The sequence below is a fragment of the Ambystoma mexicanum genome, chromosome 3p (genome assembly GCF_040938575.1).
Source record: "Ambystoma mexicanum isolate Mex_15411 chromosome 3p, UKY_AmexF1_1, whole genome shotgun sequence".
NCBI lineage: Eukaryota > Metazoa > Chordata > Amphibia > Caudata > Ambystomatidae > Ambystoma > Ambystoma mexicanum.
The window spans coordinates 562,602,090-562,623,592 of record NC_090925.1 but is presented as its reverse complement, the minus strand read 5'-3'; the positions used below and the strand labels follow the sequence as shown (position 1 = coordinate 562,623,592).

The 21,503-nt window shown below is 42.3% G+C and overlaps 1 protein-coding gene across 3 annotated transcripts in view; it reads right to left on the bottom strand.

The window, feature by feature from the left end:
- SULF2 (sulfatase 2) overlaps window positions 1-21,503 on the bottom strand; it is a 747,920-nt gene that overhangs the window by 307,727 nt on the left and 418,690 nt on the right. For all 3 annotated transcript variants that reach the window (XM_069651282.1, XM_069651284.1, XM_069651283.1), the window contains exons 6-7: window positions 9,582-9,732; window positions 3,160-3,335 (exon numbers count right to left, since the gene is read on the bottom strand). In XM_069651282.1, the coding sequence (XP_069507383.1) occupies window positions 3,160-3,335; window positions 9,582-9,732 (327 nt within the window). The remainder of the gene's footprint in view (window positions 1-3,159; window positions 3,336-9,581; window positions 9,733-21,503) is intronic.

The window sequence follows — 21,503 nt, the reverse complement described above, 5'->3', positions numbered from 1 at the left end:
GGGGCAAAGTGGGCTCTTTGGAACCTTCCTGGTCTGAGAATCCATTAGGGTTTAATCTTCCACATCCTCCTGATGTCCTTTGAGCTCTTCCTTATTCTTTGCAACACCATCTGCTGTTTTCTCATCTCTTCCTTATTTTCTCCAACAACCTCTGTCTTCTGCTCCCATCTTCAACTTCCTCTCCAAACTCATCATGCCAAATTCTGGAAGTATTTCCTCCTCCTACCTACTTATTCCTGATAATCACCAACTTCTTCTTTGTTCTCTCCACCTACAACCTTTTGATACTTTCTCACCATATCTTTAATGTATCCACCAGCTTCCCTTCGATGTTTCCTACAAACCTCCTCCTTACAAACTTCAGTCACCTTAAGATTTTTCTTCCAACCTTCTCACTATGACCAACCTTCTCCTGCTGTTGCCAAGACTCTTCCCTGCAATCTTCATCCCCAAACATCCTTCTCACTATCACGTTTCTCTGTACTATGACCTTTCACCTCATACACTCCTCACCAACTTCATTCTTATAGCCATCACCTCCTTCCTGCTATCCCTAACCCCCTTACATTCTTCTCAACCTCTTTCTGTTAAGTACCTCCTCTTTATGCTCATCACCAACCTCCTTCTTACTCTCACCAGCCTTTTGCCTACTAACCCCAACCTCCTCCATACTTTCTTCAACCACAACCTGTTTTGTTCCAACTCCTTCATCCACTCCTCAACCACTTCCTTCTTCCCCTTTGGTCTTTTACATCCTCCTGCCCCTACAATCTCCTTTTCCCCTACAACTTCCTCTGTGTAAAATCTGCTCCAAGCTTCTATTTTAAGATTATTTGCTAAACTTCAACAGTGCCAGACATAGCCTATGGGTTTGTATTTCCCTGGGTTCCTTCTCATGGGCTTGGTTCTTTGTGAGTGTTTGTACCTCTGCCCTGGAATTTGTGAGGGGCTGTGACTGACTTTCCCCAACAGGCTCACCTGAGCTTGCTTCAGGTTTGGGGGCTGGAGCAAGCCTTTATTTGGCCATCCTGGAAACTACACACCTTTGCATGTTACTGAGGAGCACTACCTGGGAGTACCCAAGCTCCTGTGTTCCACAGTGTGTGAAACAAATGCTGATTATTCCTTTAAACATTTTTTTTATCCTTCTGTGTGAGAAAGGAATGCTTGTCTTTGGTAAAATTGCAACTTTGTATTTCTCACAAGTGGAAACTCTGCCATAGACAACACATTCATTACGAATCAGGCGTTAAGGGGTTAACGGCGCCGTAAACGGCGCCGACCCTTAACGCCTGATTACAAGGTCCCTTAGCGCCATGGTGATTTTAACGCCTGCTTTTTGCAGGCGTTAAAATCCATGGCGCTAAGGGACCATGGTGCTAATTACGCCACCGTAATTTACGGTGGCGTAATTAGCGCCTTCCCCACTCCCATTATGCCCTATGGGGTAAAAATGGGAATGGGGAAGGGTAAAATGGGAAATGGGGATTTACCGCCCCACTCACCTTGGAATGGGGCGGTAAATCCGCCATCCACCATGGTGTAAACCACGTTTACACCATGGTGGTAAGGGTATGACCCAGGCGGTAATTTACCACCTGGGTCGTATAGATAAAGAACTGACAACATTGTATCTGCCAACATTGAGAACTTCTGTGGGGTTTTGAAATAGGATTTCCTTGACAATAAATGTTAAACATGCTATCTAACTGTGTTATCGATCTAGAACTTTGGGTCTAGCTAGTCCATGTTCCAGGCAATCTAACATGGGGAAGGGGACCATACCTTTCCCTCATCTGATTACCTTTGACGTGTGAAGAGGGTTAAGGGAGGTTGTCCGAGAACCTTTGGTATAACCCCCAAACTCAAGATGGCCCCACAACCAGGCAGGATTTGTTACACACTTCAGGAACAAGTGCAATTTTGGGATCTTCCTGACAAGTGAAACACATCTTCAAGAAGCAAGCATGCAATGTAGAACATTTGTAGAGTGCACATCCGTACCATTTAAATGACTTCTGGGCTGTGGTGATGTATGGTAACATTGTTATATGTTATGACCAGGAAACAGTGGCCATGTCTCTGAAATGACTCCATTTGTTGTTGTTTTACAAAATACCATGAATAGATGATGCAGATAAAAAAGTGGACGCACCACTAAAGAAAGAGTTCAGATGGTTTCAGAGGACAATATACATTCCCATGAGAGGTTTTCAGATCTGGACAGACACCTTCATAGTTTGTTCAGCAAGTTGCTATTGACTATGAAGGTGGGCCTGGGTGGGTAAACCCAGGAGGTGAGAAACATTGTTGTATGTGAACAAGTTGTAAGAGCGGCCTTCAGCCTCTACAGGGATAGTTTTTTTTCGAGTGGGGTATTGCCTCAATAAAATAACTTGGTGTTTAAAATATCCACAATCTTAAGGGATATTTTAAGAAAAAACATCCCGCTAAATTGTCAAAAGAACTATTAAAATATATTGTATAATTAGATATAAAGCAAGCTACCTCATGTGTGGCAAGCATGAAATCGTTGTTGCATTGCCTAGGTCCCATGTATTTTTACTTGAACCCTTCAATAACACTCACTTCAGGTTTTTCATTAAAATCGATTGAGGGCAGGAAGAGTATGCAGGAAATACAGGAACTTGAAGGCTACCTTCTGGGCTGAGTGAAATCATTATTGAATGTCATTCTGTGACCACATTTAGATGAAGAAGTCTATGGGCCTTCAAAAACGAATTCTTTGTACCATTGCAGCAGAATATTTTCAGTTAGTCCAATTAAACACATTCATATCTGGATTTTCTGTATCAATAATTTTCCAGTATGACAATATGGGCTTTTTTCCTAAAATAGTGTATGTCAACACAGTGGTGGTTATAAATATATTTTTTTCTGATGGTTAATGCAAGCCCTGCTGTTGTAATTTGGATGGTCTTAGCTACAGAAGGCCCTGAATAGTAATAAACTACTACAGACCATTTCCCAAAGAGAGTACAGACATAATCACACTGTGGTTTGAAATAACACTAGAGACAGGATGCAATGCATGAAGAGCATTCAATGTACAACATGGTTAGGGTTATTGGCGGTCCTACTATTTTATCTGTTGACTTCAACATGATCAACAATTAATAAGTTACAAAAAGAACTTACAGAGATCCTGCTTCCACATTAGGCCCTCGAACATAGAATGGAACTCTGATATCAAATTCATATGGCATAGATTTTCCTTTCACCAATCCAAATTGCCCGATGTGGTATCCATGGTCTGCAGTGTAAATTATATAGGTATTTTCCAATTCACCAGTTTCAACCAATGCGTTATAAATCTGAAAAATAACGGCATGGTTAGAAAATGACAATTTTCCATTACAATGCAAAATTCATGTGTTGCTAGATTGTACATGATTTTACCAAAATTGCTGTTTACTCCCCCTTCTTGACATCTGAACATGCCAGGTCAGGGCTGTTATGTTCAATTCATGGGTGCAAGTATGATTTCACAATATGATGTTTACAATTTCTGGGTTTTTGGTAATCATTGTACTGACGGTCCGTTAATCGAACAGTCACTGTTCAAGAACATATCAAGTTTATCACCAAATATTGTACTCAAGCGTCTAATGTCAGAAAGATTCTACTAAAACATTGGTCGGTTTTGAAATCTGAGAAGGATATTACTAACGCCATTGGTTTTCATCCAGAGGTCACATTTTCTAAAGCCCCATCTATCTAAAAGTTCTGGCACTGAGCATGATCAGTCCTTTGTCTCATGATACAGATTGGCTGTTCACAAACAGAAGGAAAACATTGCTTTTATAGCTGTGGTAAATCTAAACTGTGTAAATTAGCTGTTTGTACCTCACAATTCAAGTAATCTACAGATATGATTTGGGATGTGAAATCTGAAATTACCTGTTTGACAAAATGTGTTGTGTATTTGATATTATGTCCTTGTAAACTTGCCTATAATGGTCCTGTGATCTGTATCTTAAATTTTTGGAGTTTGCAGTACTATTGTGCTATCAACAATCACATCAAAGTAATCCTGATTGTCTGCTATTCTTAGGTTTGGCTCATGTACCAGAACATGTTTGAAAAGGTAATCATGAGCTTAAACTGCGACAATTAGAGCCAAATTGATCATTCTTTTTGATACATTGCAATTTCATGGTCAGATTGTTGATAATTAATTACATGTGTTTTAATAACTGTGCGTCTCATTACAAGTCCGGCAGTAACCCTGCTGGTGCTACCGGCGGATAGCTGCAAGACTTGCAAGATTTATCGGCACCTGGCTTGCCGGTAACACTGGGGTATTACAACCGAGTCATTCTGGGAAGTCAGGTGCCGGTAACAATTTTTTATCTGAGAATGACATCTACAGACAAACCCAAGGTACATCCATGGGGTCACGCATTGTACCAACGTATGCTAACCTATATATGGGTTGGTGGGAGACTAAAGTAGCGTGGAGCAAAGAGTTAGAGCAATTTACCAAACACATAGTAATGTGGTATCATTTTATTGATGATTTATTCATCATATGGGATGGAACAGAAGCTGAGCTCACACATTATATTAATGTCCTAAATAGAAACACGCTCAATTTAGATTTAACCACCACAATTACAAAATAGAATTCATATTCTTAAATGTCAAATTTCAAGTCATTGACAATACGCTTAAATCCAGTCTATATAGAAAAGCCACAAGTTCCAACTCTACCCTACATGCGAAGAGCCACCACCCAATTGCGCTGAAGAAATCAAAAACCTATGGTGAATTTCTAAGAGCCAAACACATTCGTAGTAAGGAAATTGATTTCTAATAAGAAGCTAAATGTATTGGACAAAGATTTGTCAACAGAGGTTATGCCAAATGCACAGTTGCAGAGTGTTATGGTGAGGTAATACAGCATACGAGAACAGACCTATTTAAACCCAGAGTCAAAACTACTGAAGATACTATTAGATTTATTACTGGCTTTAACCATCATGCAGGTAAATTTAAATCTATCATGCACAAAGACTGGAAGGTGCTTTTGATGGATACAGGTCTGTGCAAGGTACTGGGCTCCAAACTGAGTTACATATTGCAAAGCCCATAGGTTAACAAACATCTTATCTCCAAGCATGGTTATAACAGACAATTATAGAAATGGTAGCCTCATGGCCAAGAACCATAATGAATGGTTTAAAAAATATTCCAACTGCAAAATGCGTGACTTTATTTCTAAAGAACCATTTGTAACTTACAAATGGTAAAACATGGACATACAAACACAAAATCACATGCTTAACTAAATTTGTAGTGTATGTGATCACCTGCAACCGTGGTCTACATTACATAGGCTCTATGAAAGGCCCTCTGCTATTAGCACCATGGCTACTCCCTTACTGCATTCCGGATATGGGTTGTCGGAATAGGGACTTACCAGGTCAATCCAACCTTGGAGGACCCGGTAGGTCCCCATTCTGAAAACCATTCCCCATTCCCATTTGAGCCCCCATAGGGCTCAATGGGAATGGGGAAGGAGCTAATAACAGGCGAGCAATTAGCTCCATGGTCCCTTAGCGGCTCCCACTAAGGGCGGCTGGTAAAACCAGCCGGCCTTAGTGGGACCCGCTAAGGGACCTCGTAATATGGAGGTAAGGGGAGGTAAGGGGTTACCGGCACCAGCATCCTTACCGGTGCCGGTAACACCTTACATCCAAACTCGTAATGAGGCCCAATGATTTGAAGAATGCATTCTTTTCAGTGCCACTACACCCAGACTCACAAGACTTGACCAGTTTTATTTACCGAAACCAGATGTGGGAGCATACTAATTTGCTACAAGGGTACTGGGGGTCACCATCTATTTTTAACAGAGTGATACAGATGGATTTTAGTAACATACAGAGAGGATACACAGTTTTACAGTATGTCGATGACATTATGATTTGCAGTGAGACAGAGGACCAGTGCAGGAGGGACTCAGTGCACATGCTGACAGTGTTATCTGTCAAAGGGTACAAAGTGGACAAGGCCAAACTACAATATTGCCAGAAGGAGGTTCTGTATATTGGACAGATGATATCCATGGCCGGGCAACAGATTGCTACAAAGAGAGCCGAGACAATATGCAAAATACCCCAGCCCATGACAGTAAGGGAAATGCAACAGTTTTTGGGGTTTTGCAATTACTGCGGAACATGGGCCTTCAGCCAGATTCTCATGACAGGGGCAAGGATGTCCAGGGTGTTGGAAATAGAAAGATGCAGTTAAAAAAGGGATGTGTCATGGTATGAGCCAGCTGCAGGTGTAGGAGGAGCAGAGAAAGTAAAGGCAAAGGCATCCACTGACACACACTTTATGGTCCGAATGACCGAGAAGGTAGGTGGCAGTGCTGGGGGGAGGGTTTGCCTGATGGATAGAGAGTTTCAGATGAGAAGAGAGTAGAAAGAGGTCAGTCCAAGTTAGAGGAGTGGTGAGATGGTTAGAGAGGGGAATGTCTGAGGTGATGAGAACATCCAAAGTATGTCCGGCAGAGTGTGTCGGGCCAGGGGGCAGAATGGAAAGAGGAGGAAGATGAGGGTGCCAGAGAGGTGACGGAAGGAGTAGCAGGAGAAGGGAGGAGGTTAGTGATAAGACCGAAGTTTTGGTCATCGGTCTGCTGACTGCATGCTCTTCATGGACCCCAATTTTTGGCCCCCCAACTTAGGTACTCTCCCTACTCTGGAAGACTCAGTAAAGAATCTGGGAGTTAAGATCGCAGCTTCTCTGTCTCCTGATTTGCAGGTGAGCACTAGGTGCAGTGCTGTTTTTTATAAACTAAACATTTTTAAAAGGGGGTACCATTTTGCCACACACACTGGGGGGGGCAGGTAGTGGCCTCTGCAGTTTAAGGCATTCTTGATTATTGTAATGCTACTGGCTCAGCCGAAATACCATAATCAGAGACTCCAAATTCTCAAATTTGGTAGCTCGTTTAATTGTTGGCCTGACTTGATATGCACATATTTCCCCCTTTTTATATCAGAATTACATGTAAAGCTCTCTGTCTGTTCCACTGACCCTGCATAAACAAGGGGCTATTTAGCTTCATGAGAAGGTTATACCCTACTCTCCAGTTAGAACCCTTTGGTCAGCAAATCAGGCTTTCTTGTCGGGCCTAGGTTAAAAAAGAAATCAGTGAGTGGCACTGCATTCTCTATCGCAGCACCAGCTCTTTGGAATACTCTTCCCAAAGCACTGAGGCTTACAGAGGACAATGCCCAATTACAGAAAACCTTGAAGAACTTCCATTTCCCCTGTTGTAAATTCCATCCATTTCCTCCTATCCCTGCGGATTTTAGCCTTTCTCAGCGACAGGATAACTTCTGATCATATTGCGCCTTACAAGTTTTACTAACATAGTAGTGTTATGTCACGTGCCAAAGCTAGGTTCCCTCTCAATAAATACCTACAATAAAATAAAAGAGAGTGAAAAAATAGACCTGAATGAACGCCCCTGTGTGCTCTTTCTTGAGATGTGTGTGCAGCACCATAGAATGCATAATTTGGAACTTTAATATTCTCCCTCGCATTGAACCAGCCAACATCCATGTGTCAAGACTAGTTTGTCGCACTTCCAAGTTTTACATGTCTAATATTAAAATGTAACTATGGGGATTGGAGAGATGCTAACATGTATGATATATCCCCCTGTGCCTTAACCTATTATGAGATAGTTTTGGCACAAGCGCAAGACACTTTTTCTGTCATACTATAGTGACGAAAATGAATCATCAAAACTTCATATTACCTCACCTATTAATGAATCATCTAAACCTCCTATTACCTCCCCTGTTAAGGGATCATCTATACCTCACATTACCTCCCCTATTAAGGGATCATCTAAACTTCATATTACCTCCCCTTTTAAGGGATGATCTAAACTTTATATTACCTCCCCTATTAATGAATCATCTAAACTTCATATTACCTCCCCTATTAATGGATCATCTAAACTTCATATTACCTCCCCTTTTAAGGGATGATCTAAACTTTATATTACCTCCCCTATTAATGAATCATCTAAACTTCATATTACCTCCCCTATTAATGGATCATCTAAACTTCATATTACCTCCCCTTTTAAGGGATGATCTAAACTTTATATTACCTCCCCTTTTAAGGGATGATCTAAACTTTATATTACCTCCCCTATTAAGGGATCATCTATACCTCACATTACCTCCATTATTAAGGGATCATCTAAACTTCATATTACCTCCCCTTTTAATGAATCATCTAAACCTCCTATTACCTCCCCTATTAAGGGATCATCTATACCTCACATTACCTCCCCTATTAAGGGATCATCTAAACTTCATATTACCTCCCCTTTTAAGGGATGATCTAAACTTTATATTACCTGCCCTATTAATGAATCATCTAAACTTCATATTACCTCCCCTATTAATGGTTCATCTAAACTTCATATTACCTCCCCTTTTAAGGGATGATCTAAACTTTATATTACCTCCCCTATTAATGAATCATCTAAACTTCATATTACCTCCCCTATTAATGGATCATCTAAACTTCATATTACCTCCACTTTTAAGGGATGATCTAAACTTTATATTACCTCCCCTTTTAAGGGATGATCTAAACTTTATATTACCTCCCCTATTAAGGGATCATCTATACCTCACATTACCTCCCTTATTAAGGGATCATCTAAACTTCATATTACCTCCCCTTTTAATGAATCATCTAAACCTCCTATTACCTCCCCTATTAAGGGATCATCTATACCTCACATTACCTCCCCTATTAAGGGATCATCTAAACTTCATATTACCTCCCCTTTTAAGGGATGATCTAAACTTTATATTACCTGCCCTATTAATGAATCATCTAAACTTCACATTACCTCCCCTATTAATGGATCATCTACACTTCATATTACGTCCCCTTTTAAGGGATGATTTAAACTTTATATTACCTCCCCTTTTAAGGGATGATCTAAACTTTATATTACCTCCCCTATTAAGGGATCATCTATACCTCACATTACCTCCCTTATTAAGGGATCATCTAAACTTCATATTACCTCCCCTTTTAAGTGATTATCTAAACTTTATATTACCTCCCCTTTTAATGAATCATCTAAACTTCATATTACCTCCCCTATTAATGGATCATCTAAACTTCATATTACCTCCCCTTTTAAGGGATCATCTAAACTTTATATTACCTCCCCTGACTTTCCCTGTGTGGTTTCGCTTCAATCTCCGACTCTTTAAACAATATTAGACTGTGCACTCACAGAGTTTGTAAAGTCATCTAGGTGGGGTTTGTCAAACTTCACAATCATAACATTAAATGAAAGTCCATGTATTGTGTATTACTTCGCATTGTCTATGTGTTTTGGCCAAAGTACCACATTTGTTAAATGGGAAGATCTGAGAATGGGGTGATGGAAAGCATGTTTAATTTGACGTAAGAGGCAGAAGCGGATTTCTCAAAACATGTACAGTTATTTGGCATAACTCCAGAGGACTGAAAATATTTTATTTGGAAAGAGAGTGCAATACACGTACCCGCTCCATTGAGTGATCGACCGACATGAGCGTCTGTAGTCGTTTTCTCTGCAGCATGTTGGTGAACTCCATGTGGATAGGTTTCATGGGTCCGGTGTACCTCATAATCCAGTGTTTGTCAGGGTTTGGGGCATAGTTGTAACTGGGAGTGCTGTGGAGCAATGACAAAAAATGACACAATTACTTGCCGTGTTTACAGTTGTGAAAACCACACTGGCCTTCAACAAAGTGGCATTCACTAGAAACCATGACATGTTCAATTAAACTGCATATAAGTCCCACTGAGAAGCATTTTGTCACAGTATGTCATTAAAGGCTGCTACCCGTCAAATTAGTGTCAAGTAAACCGTGCAATGTTGTGCTTGTGTAGGGTTTTTGTACCCAAGACATTTTTAATCGGCATAACGCTAACTGCGTGAATACCCATCTGCTTCCCGGCTTTTTCCAGCTTAAGATCTGTGCAGGCTTTTCCTGTTTCGTCTTAAAGACTGGGTGAACAAAGATCATGCCCTTGCTGATAACCAGCTGGGGTTCGAGGCAGTGGTCGAAGTGTACGAAAATAAGTAGTGCAACTATGTTCCCTGCTGGCCTGCACCTCTCCCCACAAACCCCATTGCCATGCCGCCTCCCATGCACAATACAAACCCCAAAACACATGCACTTGCTGTTTAGGGGAACGTTCAGTGTACTGCACTGAAAGTGCACGTTTCAAATGCTTCCTACACTTTTGTTTTAAAATGAAACCATTCCGGAACAGTTTCTTTTTAAAATAAAAGTATAGGAACGGTAAAACGTAATTAAAAGAAGTAGAGGAGCACCGCTCCCGCCCACTTCGACCACTGGTTCCAGGAAGGAGTGGGTACTAATGAGCAGCCTCTAAATCTCTTCTTGATTACAGCTATTTCGCTTTATATGCAAAAGGAGCCTGGGTATATGATGTTCATGGATTTGAGTACCGCATTTGACAAAGTAAATTGGGCATATGATTGGTTATTTATAACACGCTTAATACCCAGAGGTTTCTAAGCGTGGACCCGGGGATCGAACCTGTATTGCTCTGTGTCACCTTGCTTCCAAGGCGAGCACGTTGCCCCTGAGCTATCCTCCCGAGACTAGATTTAGCAGTGCCTCCACACTATAACCTGCTCAAAAGATCTCATTAGTATCCTTTTGATCCTCCACAGTGATAACTTGGCGTGCAAACGCTCAGGGAATAAAGGACATTGTTCGGCTTTGTTCCCTGTGGTTCCAGGGGATATGTTCGGGTTGTGTCCCAGCCCTGTTACTTTTTTCATTTTGCACAAATGGCCTCACTGGATCTCCAAATCCTTGTAAACCACATAGCTGTCTTAGCATACACTGACGATGCAGTTTTGTTGGCAAAGGTTTTTGGAGGTCCATACTAAATTTATAAAGGGTCTTGACCTGCAGATAAATGCTGATAAATCTGCAGTATTCATCTGTAACCCTGGTGGCAAGTCAAATGAATTTCAACCACCGCATTTTGGGTCGATGGCAAACATCTCTCATTTACGGAGACCTTTTGATTATTTGGGAATTTCATTTTCTTCTGTTTTTAATGGTGACACACACTTGGGAAAATAGGTTTGTAAGCAATAGGTGGCCTAAAGAGGTTTTTCAAAGTCTACCAGGCCCAACCCCTACCAATTACCGTGCGGGTATATACGGCTAAACCAAAAGCTGTCACTCTATATGGGGTTTTGCTAACATCACACCTTTATTCCTTTTGGAGAACACCTATATGAAATATACTTTGGGTTTACCACCCTCATCCCCCAATTACACAGTACATAAAGAGCTAGATGTAACACAGCTAGAGGTCGATCTGAGGTCTGAGATTGGAACCTGCGAAGGTGTGTGGGTAAGGGTTTGGACAAATGACAAAGCCTTGCTGACCAAGGACATTTTGTTCCACGTGATGGATAGTGAGAAGAATGCATTGCACATTCCGTGGATGGCCTTTAATAAACAATCCCTCAAGGTGGGTAATTTCACTGCCGGTTTTTACAATGCCCAAAGCTTGGCTGAACATTTGGGAAATGCCATTGTTTCTGACAGAACACCAGGAACCTGAGCAACCGGCCAGTAGGAGACACATCCTTTTCTCTGAGGGCCACTTGCCTGGTTATTTGTCAAGGCCCAAGCTAGGAAATGATCATGCCCTTATCAACCGAACCAGGTTTAACATTATTTTGTTGAAAGTGATCACTGCTAAGAGGACGGGGAACAATCCATCTAACCATATCTGTGGGAATTGTAAGGCAGAAACACAGGATTTATCACATCTCCTCTTTTTCTGCCCAGCCTACAAGACACACCTTCAGCACTTCTTCATCCTACTTGTCTAACCTCTGAATTTCAGACAATGCAAACCATGATTTATTTGCTAAAAGCTGATACGCCTCTAATTGCATGGTCATTTCTGGGGTTTCTAAAAGCATCGATGATAATAAGAACCACCTTCCAAAGGCTGAGTGAATCTAGGGTCTCCTCTATGCTGAAGGAAAGAATAGTCAGAGGACCTCGTACTTGTATCCCTTCCTATAGTCATGTAGTTGATATTGATGTTTTCACCGTCTCAGTTTTAAAAGGGAATGCGCCAAATGAAAACATAATTGAAGGGTGATCTTGAGGCTGCAAAGGATTATATTTTGTTTTGTATTCTTTTTTCTGTACAACTTTTGCAGCCTGTTTTTATGTTTGGTTTTTTGTAAGATGTGTGGCCGGTTTAAATTGTATTGCAAGTTTGATGGAATTTCGTTGTCCGAATAAACTTTATGCATATCAACATATGAAGCACCACCTATATTAAACAGAACAATGTGTCTACGGTACATAAAAGCCCTGCTAGCTTGACGCTTTACATGCTGCAGCAAAACCAGACAGCAGGGGCCAAATTGTGCTGTTCACGATTTGCAGAAAGTATAATACCAGTTAAAATCCCTGATTCTTGGAGGGTAAGCATTCTTGGAGGGGCATGTGACTTTTGACTGCTAACTGATGTCCGATTGCCCTTTTGGACAACTGTGGAAAATATTTCCCAGGCACATCCTCCACGAATTAATCGCCTGCTCTGCAATGAGGGGATTCTTACTAAAGAACCGAGTGAGTCCAGGAAATAACAGACGACTCTAGACCATTGGGGGTCATTACAAGGTTGGCTGTAGCCGTGCCGGGAAACACTGGCATGGCTGCCGCCGGAGTCATGAATTTACCGGCGCCCGGGAATGGCCAATTACCTGGGCATTACAGCTCCGGCGGACCTGGTAATTGCCATTCCGGGGCGCCAGAAAATATTACTCCCCATTCCCATTTAGGTCCCGTTGGACTCAATGGGAATGGGGAAGACAGATGCACCGGCACCATTCATGAATGGTGACGGTGCCTCCGTCAACGTCTGTGAGCGGGTGCCGTTCCGGGCAGGCTGAAAGGCACCCGCTCGCAGAACTCGTAGTTTGCCGGTCCAGAAACAACAGTACCGGCAAGCTTAGCGGTACCGTTGTATCCGGACCGGCAAGCTCGTAATGAGGCCTAGCGCTAGACTCAAAATATATGCCAGCTTTAGCGATTTTTCTAATGCTTTCAACACTAAGGACAGACTCAACTTATGTTCCAAGTCAAAAGAACTGGGGGATGGCAGATCAAATAGTAAATATCCTCATTGCTTTGCGCACAAGCACTTGGGTACGTGAACAATTGGTTGCACTGGTCCATTTGGCAAAGAAAATAGACACCTGTAATGAGGTAAGAACAGATTGTGTGTTAGCCCCTGGTCTGTTTCTTCATATTTAGCCAGACTGCCCCCATTTGTAAGTGAGTAAGGTGCTTCCTCAAAAAGATGGCCAATTATTCTGTGTAGGGACTCCTGTAGGCGGATATTGACATTGCGGACTGTACTCCCATTTGTTTGCAGAGATCTCTTTCTGCGCAGTTACTGTAAGGAAAGTTATCTAAAGATAAACAACACCAAAACTAAAGTACACCCTTTCTTGAAGAAAACATATTGTCGATCACATGCATGGTAGATGGATTCAGTTAATCTGGAATAGGTAAGTGGACACACATTTCTAGGTGTAATTGTTAAACAGTACTTGAAGTAGGATAAGCATGTATAGATAGTGCCTAAAAAGACAAACCTGATGATCAATGCCCTAAAATGATTTAAATGATATGAGATATTAAATATATTGTAATGGCTTACAAAGCAAAAATACCACCTCACATATTAAACAGAGTTGAAAGTGTATCACTGAATTTTTTTTAGAATTAGAAAAAATAGAATGCTTAATATGGAAAACCCTATGGAATTAAAGGACGTGGTCTTCGATCCAGGCTCTGCGATTAGAACTGGGCCTGGCTGGATCACATTTTTAAAGGAACAGGAGCTATTCTGAGGCACATCCACAGGTTATTTGCACTCCTTGATGGGACATTATGGTACTATATCTATCAAGAGATAACTCACAATGGCGAATACCACAAAGAGAGTTGGGAGGTTTGTAACTTGATTTCCTGAACAGTAGACCTGGGAAATGTTATAACACTCATACTAGTCTCAAGTAGTGAAATATAGAATAAAATCGATATGTAATTAAGTTAGCTTTAATTTGGACGTGCTCCACTGTCTCGATAAACACAATCTGCAAGGAGTTTGTAAGTCAGCAACTCCAATGGTAAAATACAATTATTTCTGTGATTTAAGGTTCAGAGATGTTTTAAAAGTTTTAAATGGGTCAATTAAATATCAAAGCAATATTTGTTGGTAGGCAAAATCAGCCATCCAGTGAGAGAATGTGCACTTTTCAAGGCCACTCTCCAAGACACTAGTCACAGATTGTTTGTCTGTGCCAGGTTAAACGTACTTCGAGGACATTCTTTTAAATTTCTTTTTAAATATAGAGTATGCCAAATTCAACATGCACTGACCTTGCTTTATGATCCCCCTGCTTTGTGTATATGTTATACTATGTATACACGTATTACACTTCTTGAGTGCCAATTGAATGGATTGTCAAAGTAGACTGTTTTTATTAAATGAACTACTAACTTAGGTATAAACCCCAGAAGTTACAACATGTTCCAACATTTGACAAAATTGAAAGAGCCCTTCTACTGAGCAAGAACATGTGCAGAACAGCTGTTCTATGGGATCCCTTCAGGAGACTCTACAATCACATTGAGCTGAACGTTCCTTATCAGAGGAGACATATGCCTTTTCATGCCAGTTTGATCCCTGCGTAAGAAAATATCTGCACCAATAATCAAGACAGTTCTCCTGCCAACAAGGGAACCAAGAGCAAACCTAGACACAGATCAGAGATCAAGGAGTCTATGTCTGGATTAACCTGTTAACTTTGGTGAAACCACATGTGTTCCAACATTTGCCAACATTTGGGAGTCCTTCTACCAGGAATGAACAATGCAAATCCTGTGTTCTATTGGATGGTTCCCACACAGCAGGGTCTGCCATCACATTTGAACTCACCATGCCTTACCGGTGGAGAAATATGCGTTGATATATTAGTTGGGTCCCACCCATAAGGAGAATCTGGCACTCAAAAGGCTATGCAAGTCTCCTCTGAACAAGAGTGCCACTAGCAACCCCACATGTGCCATTTTGAGCATCATTAGTGGTATCTGGCTAAGGTGCTGTGTGTCTCTAAGCACAGTGAGCAAGGGGTCCATATCCATACTAGTCTAGGGGGAAATCCCAAGTGTTTTACCACTGTCCAGAATTGTAAGAGACCTGCCATCTAGAATGAACAAGAATAATCTGTTTGTGGCATGGTGCCCACGCAGGAAGGTCTAGCATCATGTTTTTTGCTGACCATACAAATCTCCTAGGAGGCTTTTTGCTCTCACCTACTGAACAAAGAGTGGCCGTTTTTGCACTAAACCTGCATGAAACCTTCATGTCTAGTCTTGATTCGTGACCTGCGGTTGATCAGTTGAGAATCTGTCAAGCATTTACTCGTACTGACATGGTGAGAAACGCCAGGCTTTCCATCATTTGCCAAACGTGTGATAGCCCCTCTACTGAGAAAGAACAAGGCTGGAACAACGGCTCTATCGGGCAATGCACCTTCAGGAGGTTCTGCAATCATGAGTCAGCTTACCATGCTTTATTAGAGGAGAAAACCCCTATTTGCATGTCATTTCAGTCCCCTCATCCCTATAAGGCCAGTACACTGTCAAAATGCTAGGCAATTCTATGAAAGAAAAAGTACCACGATCAACTCCAGACACATTTCTGCTTTCCCTGTCATTGCCAGTGAAGTGCCGCTGCCATGCTGTGTCTCTCTAGGAAAAGAGGTCAATATCTGGATTACCCTTGCTAACTCAGCATCAAAGCACAAGCGTTCAAGGGTTTGCCCATTCAGGAGTGTTTACAATCATGTTTTATCTCACCATTCCTTACCAGAGAAGAAATGTCTCTTCGCATATCAGTCTGATCCAATCTATAAAACCAGTCCAACACTGAAAAGGCTAGGTACTTCCTCTCTGAACAAAACACTACCACCAACCCCAGAAATGTTTTTCTGCCTTGTTGAGTATTGCCAGGGAGAGTTGGCTGTGATTATGTGTCTGTGTGAGCATAGAGCAAAAATAGAATGTTGCTCCTGGAATTCGTTATAATAAATTTCATAGTTCCAACTCATAACTATTAACCATATTTTACTCACTACCAGATGGCCCCAGAATTGCAATACACCTGTAGGCCGATGATATGCAGTTGCACTTGAAGGTCAAGGGCCAATAAGATTTCACATGGCTTCGCTCATGCCTTGAAACCATTCAAATGTGGGTAACATGTGTCTACTTAACCAAATTCGTACTCTTGGGCCACCCCATCAAGCAGCAACTCACTCAATGGTGGCTGGACGAATTAAGGTTTGACAGATTCAACCCTTCAACTCACCCACTCAGTGAAATCCCAGGCCTGCATGACAGCCAAACTAAAAAATATGAGGCTGCACTCACTCATCTTGCAATAAAATCATCACCAGACTGGAAACTAGACTGGTTGACTAGGAGAAAACAATGAAACAGTCCTATTCATGCTACGGTCCTATTGTCCATTGTGGTGGCATCCCAGACTGCTTCAAATCTCCTTCAGTTCAGGCAAGAACTGAAGACCTAGCTCTTACAATAACACCTTGATGTAACCTAGATTCTTTCTATTTTGTGCACACCACTATCCAGATATTGGACTATGGTTATTATTGCTAATGCTTACTTGATGACTTGTTAAATTAGCACTACCCTTGTGTTGCTCTATCACCTGTACAGTGCTCTGTTGCGCCCTTGCTAGGTTTGCGCTATACAAACCATCTGTTTTTGTTGATCTATTATTGAGCTGTACCACTTTCTATTTTGGGTCACCCCATATTGTTTTTTCTTCTCTGGGCACAGTGTAATGGTTCAACAGCTTTACTCATTTAGGGTGAAAACTCAAGTGTACCAACATTTGCCAACATTGTGGGAGCCCCTCTACTAAGAACAATCAAGCCCAATAAACTGTTCTATGGAATAGTGGGGCCTCACAGTGGAAAGCTTCAAATGATACATTGCTCGGATTGCAGCAAGAATCAGTGAAGGTTTTTCCACCAGACTTGAGCTGGTTAAACTACATGACACATTTTTTAAGAATTCACTCAAAAGTGGCCAAAATAGTCTTAGATATATTTTGTTTTTACTATTCTATTGGCAGACCTATATGGTGGATTGTATGGTCCTGATTGGGCCAAATAGATTCCCAAACTCAGGCCCAGTGGTGTGTAATATGGCCCAAAAACACACGTTTTTCGTAGGGCTTGCAAACATTCTTTGCGGGACAGTTTGGAAAATAACTTCTTTTGTCCTTATTCTAACCCTCTGGGGCCCCCACTGATCCTCTTAAGGGGTGACCAATGTGGTCAAACCATGCTAAAATGTGTAGAACAATCTTGATCACACACACTGGGGTTGCAAGACTGATGGTAGCTGGTGGGACTGCCATGGCCACTGGTTATTCCCCAGACAAATTGACCACTGAGAATGTCAGTAGGCCATCATGCATTGTGTCCACTTCGGGTAGCTGTCGGTGACTGGTAGCCCCTAGACCTGACAAGGCTATAGAGGGTGCCGACACATGCACAAAGGCCCTACAAAACCTGGGGAAAGAGGCCCATGATAATTGAGTGTCAGACTAGGTCTGTGAGGCTAGTGATAGTTCAAGCTCTGGAAAGAGTGACCAGCGGGTATGGCTGAAGAGGATTGCGGGTACCCTGGCATGACCAATTAGATGGTGAAACGTGGATTGTGTGTATGTAAATTGCATAAAGTGAACCACTTGATTTTTGGTCACATAAGGGCATTTTAAAACAAAAGCAGACATGATATTATATGATATGGCATTTATAACGCGCCCATACACAAGTGTTTCGAGGCGCGATGAGGTAAGGGAGGGGGAACGGAGGGAAGACAGACAACAATCTTACTAGACAAGGTGTCATTCAGATCGCGCAAGTGCATGGGAAGGGGGGAAAGGGAAAAGTGCGAGGTGGAAGGGAGAGGGGAAAGTTCAGTACATGGGATAGTAGAATAAATAGGACAATAGAAAGGCCAGATTGTGGCAAGTGCAGGTAGGAGCAGACATAGGTGCTGGTAGGGGGACTGTAGGGATACAGAGCAACATTCCTCAGGTGCAGGGGTTGCAAGGGAGCCAGTGCAGGTGTGCAAATTGCGGGGCCTGGGCCCGAGATCCGAAAAGGTGGCTTGGTAACCGGTGCAATTTCAACCAGGAATTTAGCAGGGGGTGAGAAGGCAGAAGCAAAGAGGAAGTTTTGAGGTGCGTCCGGAACCGGAGATGGTTCTCCTCAAGATTCAGGGAGGCAGGAAGGCTGTTCCAGAGGGAGGCCTCTGCCGAAGAGAGAGATCTACACCAACTCGTTGCTTGGAGAAGCGACTGACCCTGAGGGAGTTGGAGGCGGATGAGTGAAGAGCTCGAGAAGGAAGATATTTGGGAAGAGAGAGTTGAAGGTATTGCAGCCTCAGAAGGCCTTGTATATTTGCATTAAGCAACAAAAGGATCTTGAGTCGGACCAAAAGTGAGGTCCTTGTGAAGCCATGAAAAAAATGTGGTAATGGAAAATAAATAGGAACATTAAAGTTTTGGGCACCCTCAAAAGATTGTTGACCACTTGATTAAGCTGCACAAAGCTGTCTGAAAGTCGGGTTTATATTAGCATAGTACTACGAGTTGTGGTCTTTGAAACGGTATGTGCATCTCTTGGGATTAGTGATTGGTCAGGTGATGATGAAAAAGCCACCTTTTAAAATATTTGTGAGAATTGTGGGGGCATTCAGAGATGATACCAGGATTGAGTTTCAGAGAATGGCTTATTGACAAGAGAGGGATTTTTTTGCGGGCCCTCTCTGCAGATGAGTTGTGATTCAAGCTGGTTGGTCAGTTTGCTGTGCAAGGAGTGTGTACCATCAGATAGGTGGACCTTAGCTGCCAGGTATGCTGGTGTGCTCGTCGTGACTGCTTTGCAGATGAAACAAGCAGTCTTGAAGACTATCCTGGCCTGGAGAGGAAGTAAATATAGTTAGCGTAGGATGGGGGCGATTCAGTCAAATTTCAGCCCATCTTGGAGTCAAGTGAGCAGCTCAGAGCCCCACCAGGAGGGCATTTCCCCCATTGACGTGTGAGAGCCCAAGGACCTAGACTATAGTCTGAAAGTCCTGCGGTGGGATGAAGGATTTGATTTGCGATGGGTGGAGATTTGGAGCCAGGCTCTTTAGGCCTTCCTGTACATGTGCTTCTCGAAGGACAGGCTACTGTCAAAGGTTAAGATCAATTCGGAACCTTCCAGCCATCAACTCTTATTTTGATAGAGTCACCGCGAGTTGGATGGATATGCCCAGATGTGGGCCCCCTGCCCGCTGGGCCTAGAGACCCAAGCTACTCCTCACTGATGATGCCACATGAGGGAGAAACATGTCTGGAGATGCTTATGGTCTCGTGCAGAAAGGATGTGACCAAGCAGTCAAGGATGGACTGCCCCTTTTGGTGTGGGCGCAAGCCTGATTTGCATACGTCTTTGCCTTATTACAATGGCTTGGCAGGTGAAGAACGATGGTATGGAGGAGTGCTCAGAGCAATACCATAGGTTATGAACAATTCTGAACCTTCTAGTCATCACCTCTTTTGTTTTGCTGCTGTCAATGGTGAAGCCTAAAGATTTTAATGAATCTGAGATCTGCGGTTCGAATCCTCCTAGGAGCATATCTTTGAGCCATTGCTGGAAATGTTGTTGTTTAGCAGGGGACTGATGAGGATGAATTCAGCCTTGGATGGGCTAAGTTTGAGGTAGGCAGTCAATATCCAAAACTGGATGGTGGCTAGCTAATCACAGAGACAATTGATATCCTTTGGGCTTTTTACTCTCATGTACAGCTGAGCATCTTCTGCGTATTGGTGGATAGCTATATTGACATCTTTGAGGAGTGTGCCAGAGGCTCCATGCACAGGTTAGAAATTATCAGTGAGAGGATGGAGCCTTGGGGGACTCTACAGGAAACTCTCAATGTAATGTGCTCATCTGGAGGGTGGTGTCTAGCCCAGAAGTAGGAGGCAAACCAATTCAGGACAGTGCCAGAGAATCACATCCTGTCGGCGAGCAGGGAGAGAAGAATGCTATTGACAGTGTTGAATACAGCTGACAGGTCAAGGGCGATGAGGAGGTATGATTTGCCCTTATTCATAATTTGGAGGCATGATCCACCACCAGGAGGGTGGCTGTGTCAATGCTGCACTAGAGGCAAAACATCAAATGATAATCATTTAGGAGATGTAGTTGTTTGATTCTGCAATCTAGCTGTGTAGTGACTACTTTTTCCAACATTTTGCTAACAAACGAGAGTTGGCCAAGTTGTCTGGGTCTAGGGACAATATTTTCAAAAGAGGTCAAATGCGACCAGTCTTGAAGGTGACTGGGAATTTCTTGAACAGTGCCAACGCTCTAAGCAACCCAAAATGGCTCTTCCAATTGGGAGTCCAACTTAACCATAAATAGAGGGTTGCTATGGCTGACTCTGCAGTATATATCTTATAGGAAGGCAGCTGCCACCCCATAGTTAAGATACAACTTATTTGAATGGGCTTTTCCCGCAGTTCTACTGCTAAGAACCTTTTACTTGCTGGAAGGATTTGGATGGAATTCTCCAAAAATGTTCTGACATGCGCGCGACCGAAACGTCAAATCAACATTTTTTGAAATATTGTGGAAAAATCAAAGGCTTTTAAGAAAATGAAAACAAATATTTGTTTATTCCTCTCTCATTCCTTATCCCATGGAGAAAAGGGTGTTTACTTTGAATGACCATATTGCAAACAACAGCTAGAAGAATTTGCACCAAATCAGAAACATGTTGGGCACAAAGCATCACATATATTCCCATTTTGAGTTTGTTGTAAATCTGTCCTGTAGTTTTAAAAACATTGTACAGAAAATGGTGTTTCCCATTCCAAAAAATGTGATATATCTACCATGGTGCACTGCAGCAGCGAGGGTTTCTGAAATGAAGTGTCACCTTTTTATTTTAGTCTTGATAGGAGAGATTATCATGGGAATCCCACAGGAAACGAGAATTGGAGGGGTGTTTTCAAATTACGGTAAAGCTGGCGAAGGAGAAAGAGGGCCACATATATAGTTGGACAGTTTGGAGTGGGCTAGAGGGCCTGCTCTGTGGCAGTCACAAGAAACATCATAAAACGCGCCAAGAAACATTATACATCAATGCAAACCTGCAAGTGAAAAGGAGACAATAGGAGAGGGTCAGGGTACACTGGGTAGGAAAGATGGGGGAACCTAGAAAGGAGGATGGGTGTGCATGAAGAGTGGCATTGTAGAATGC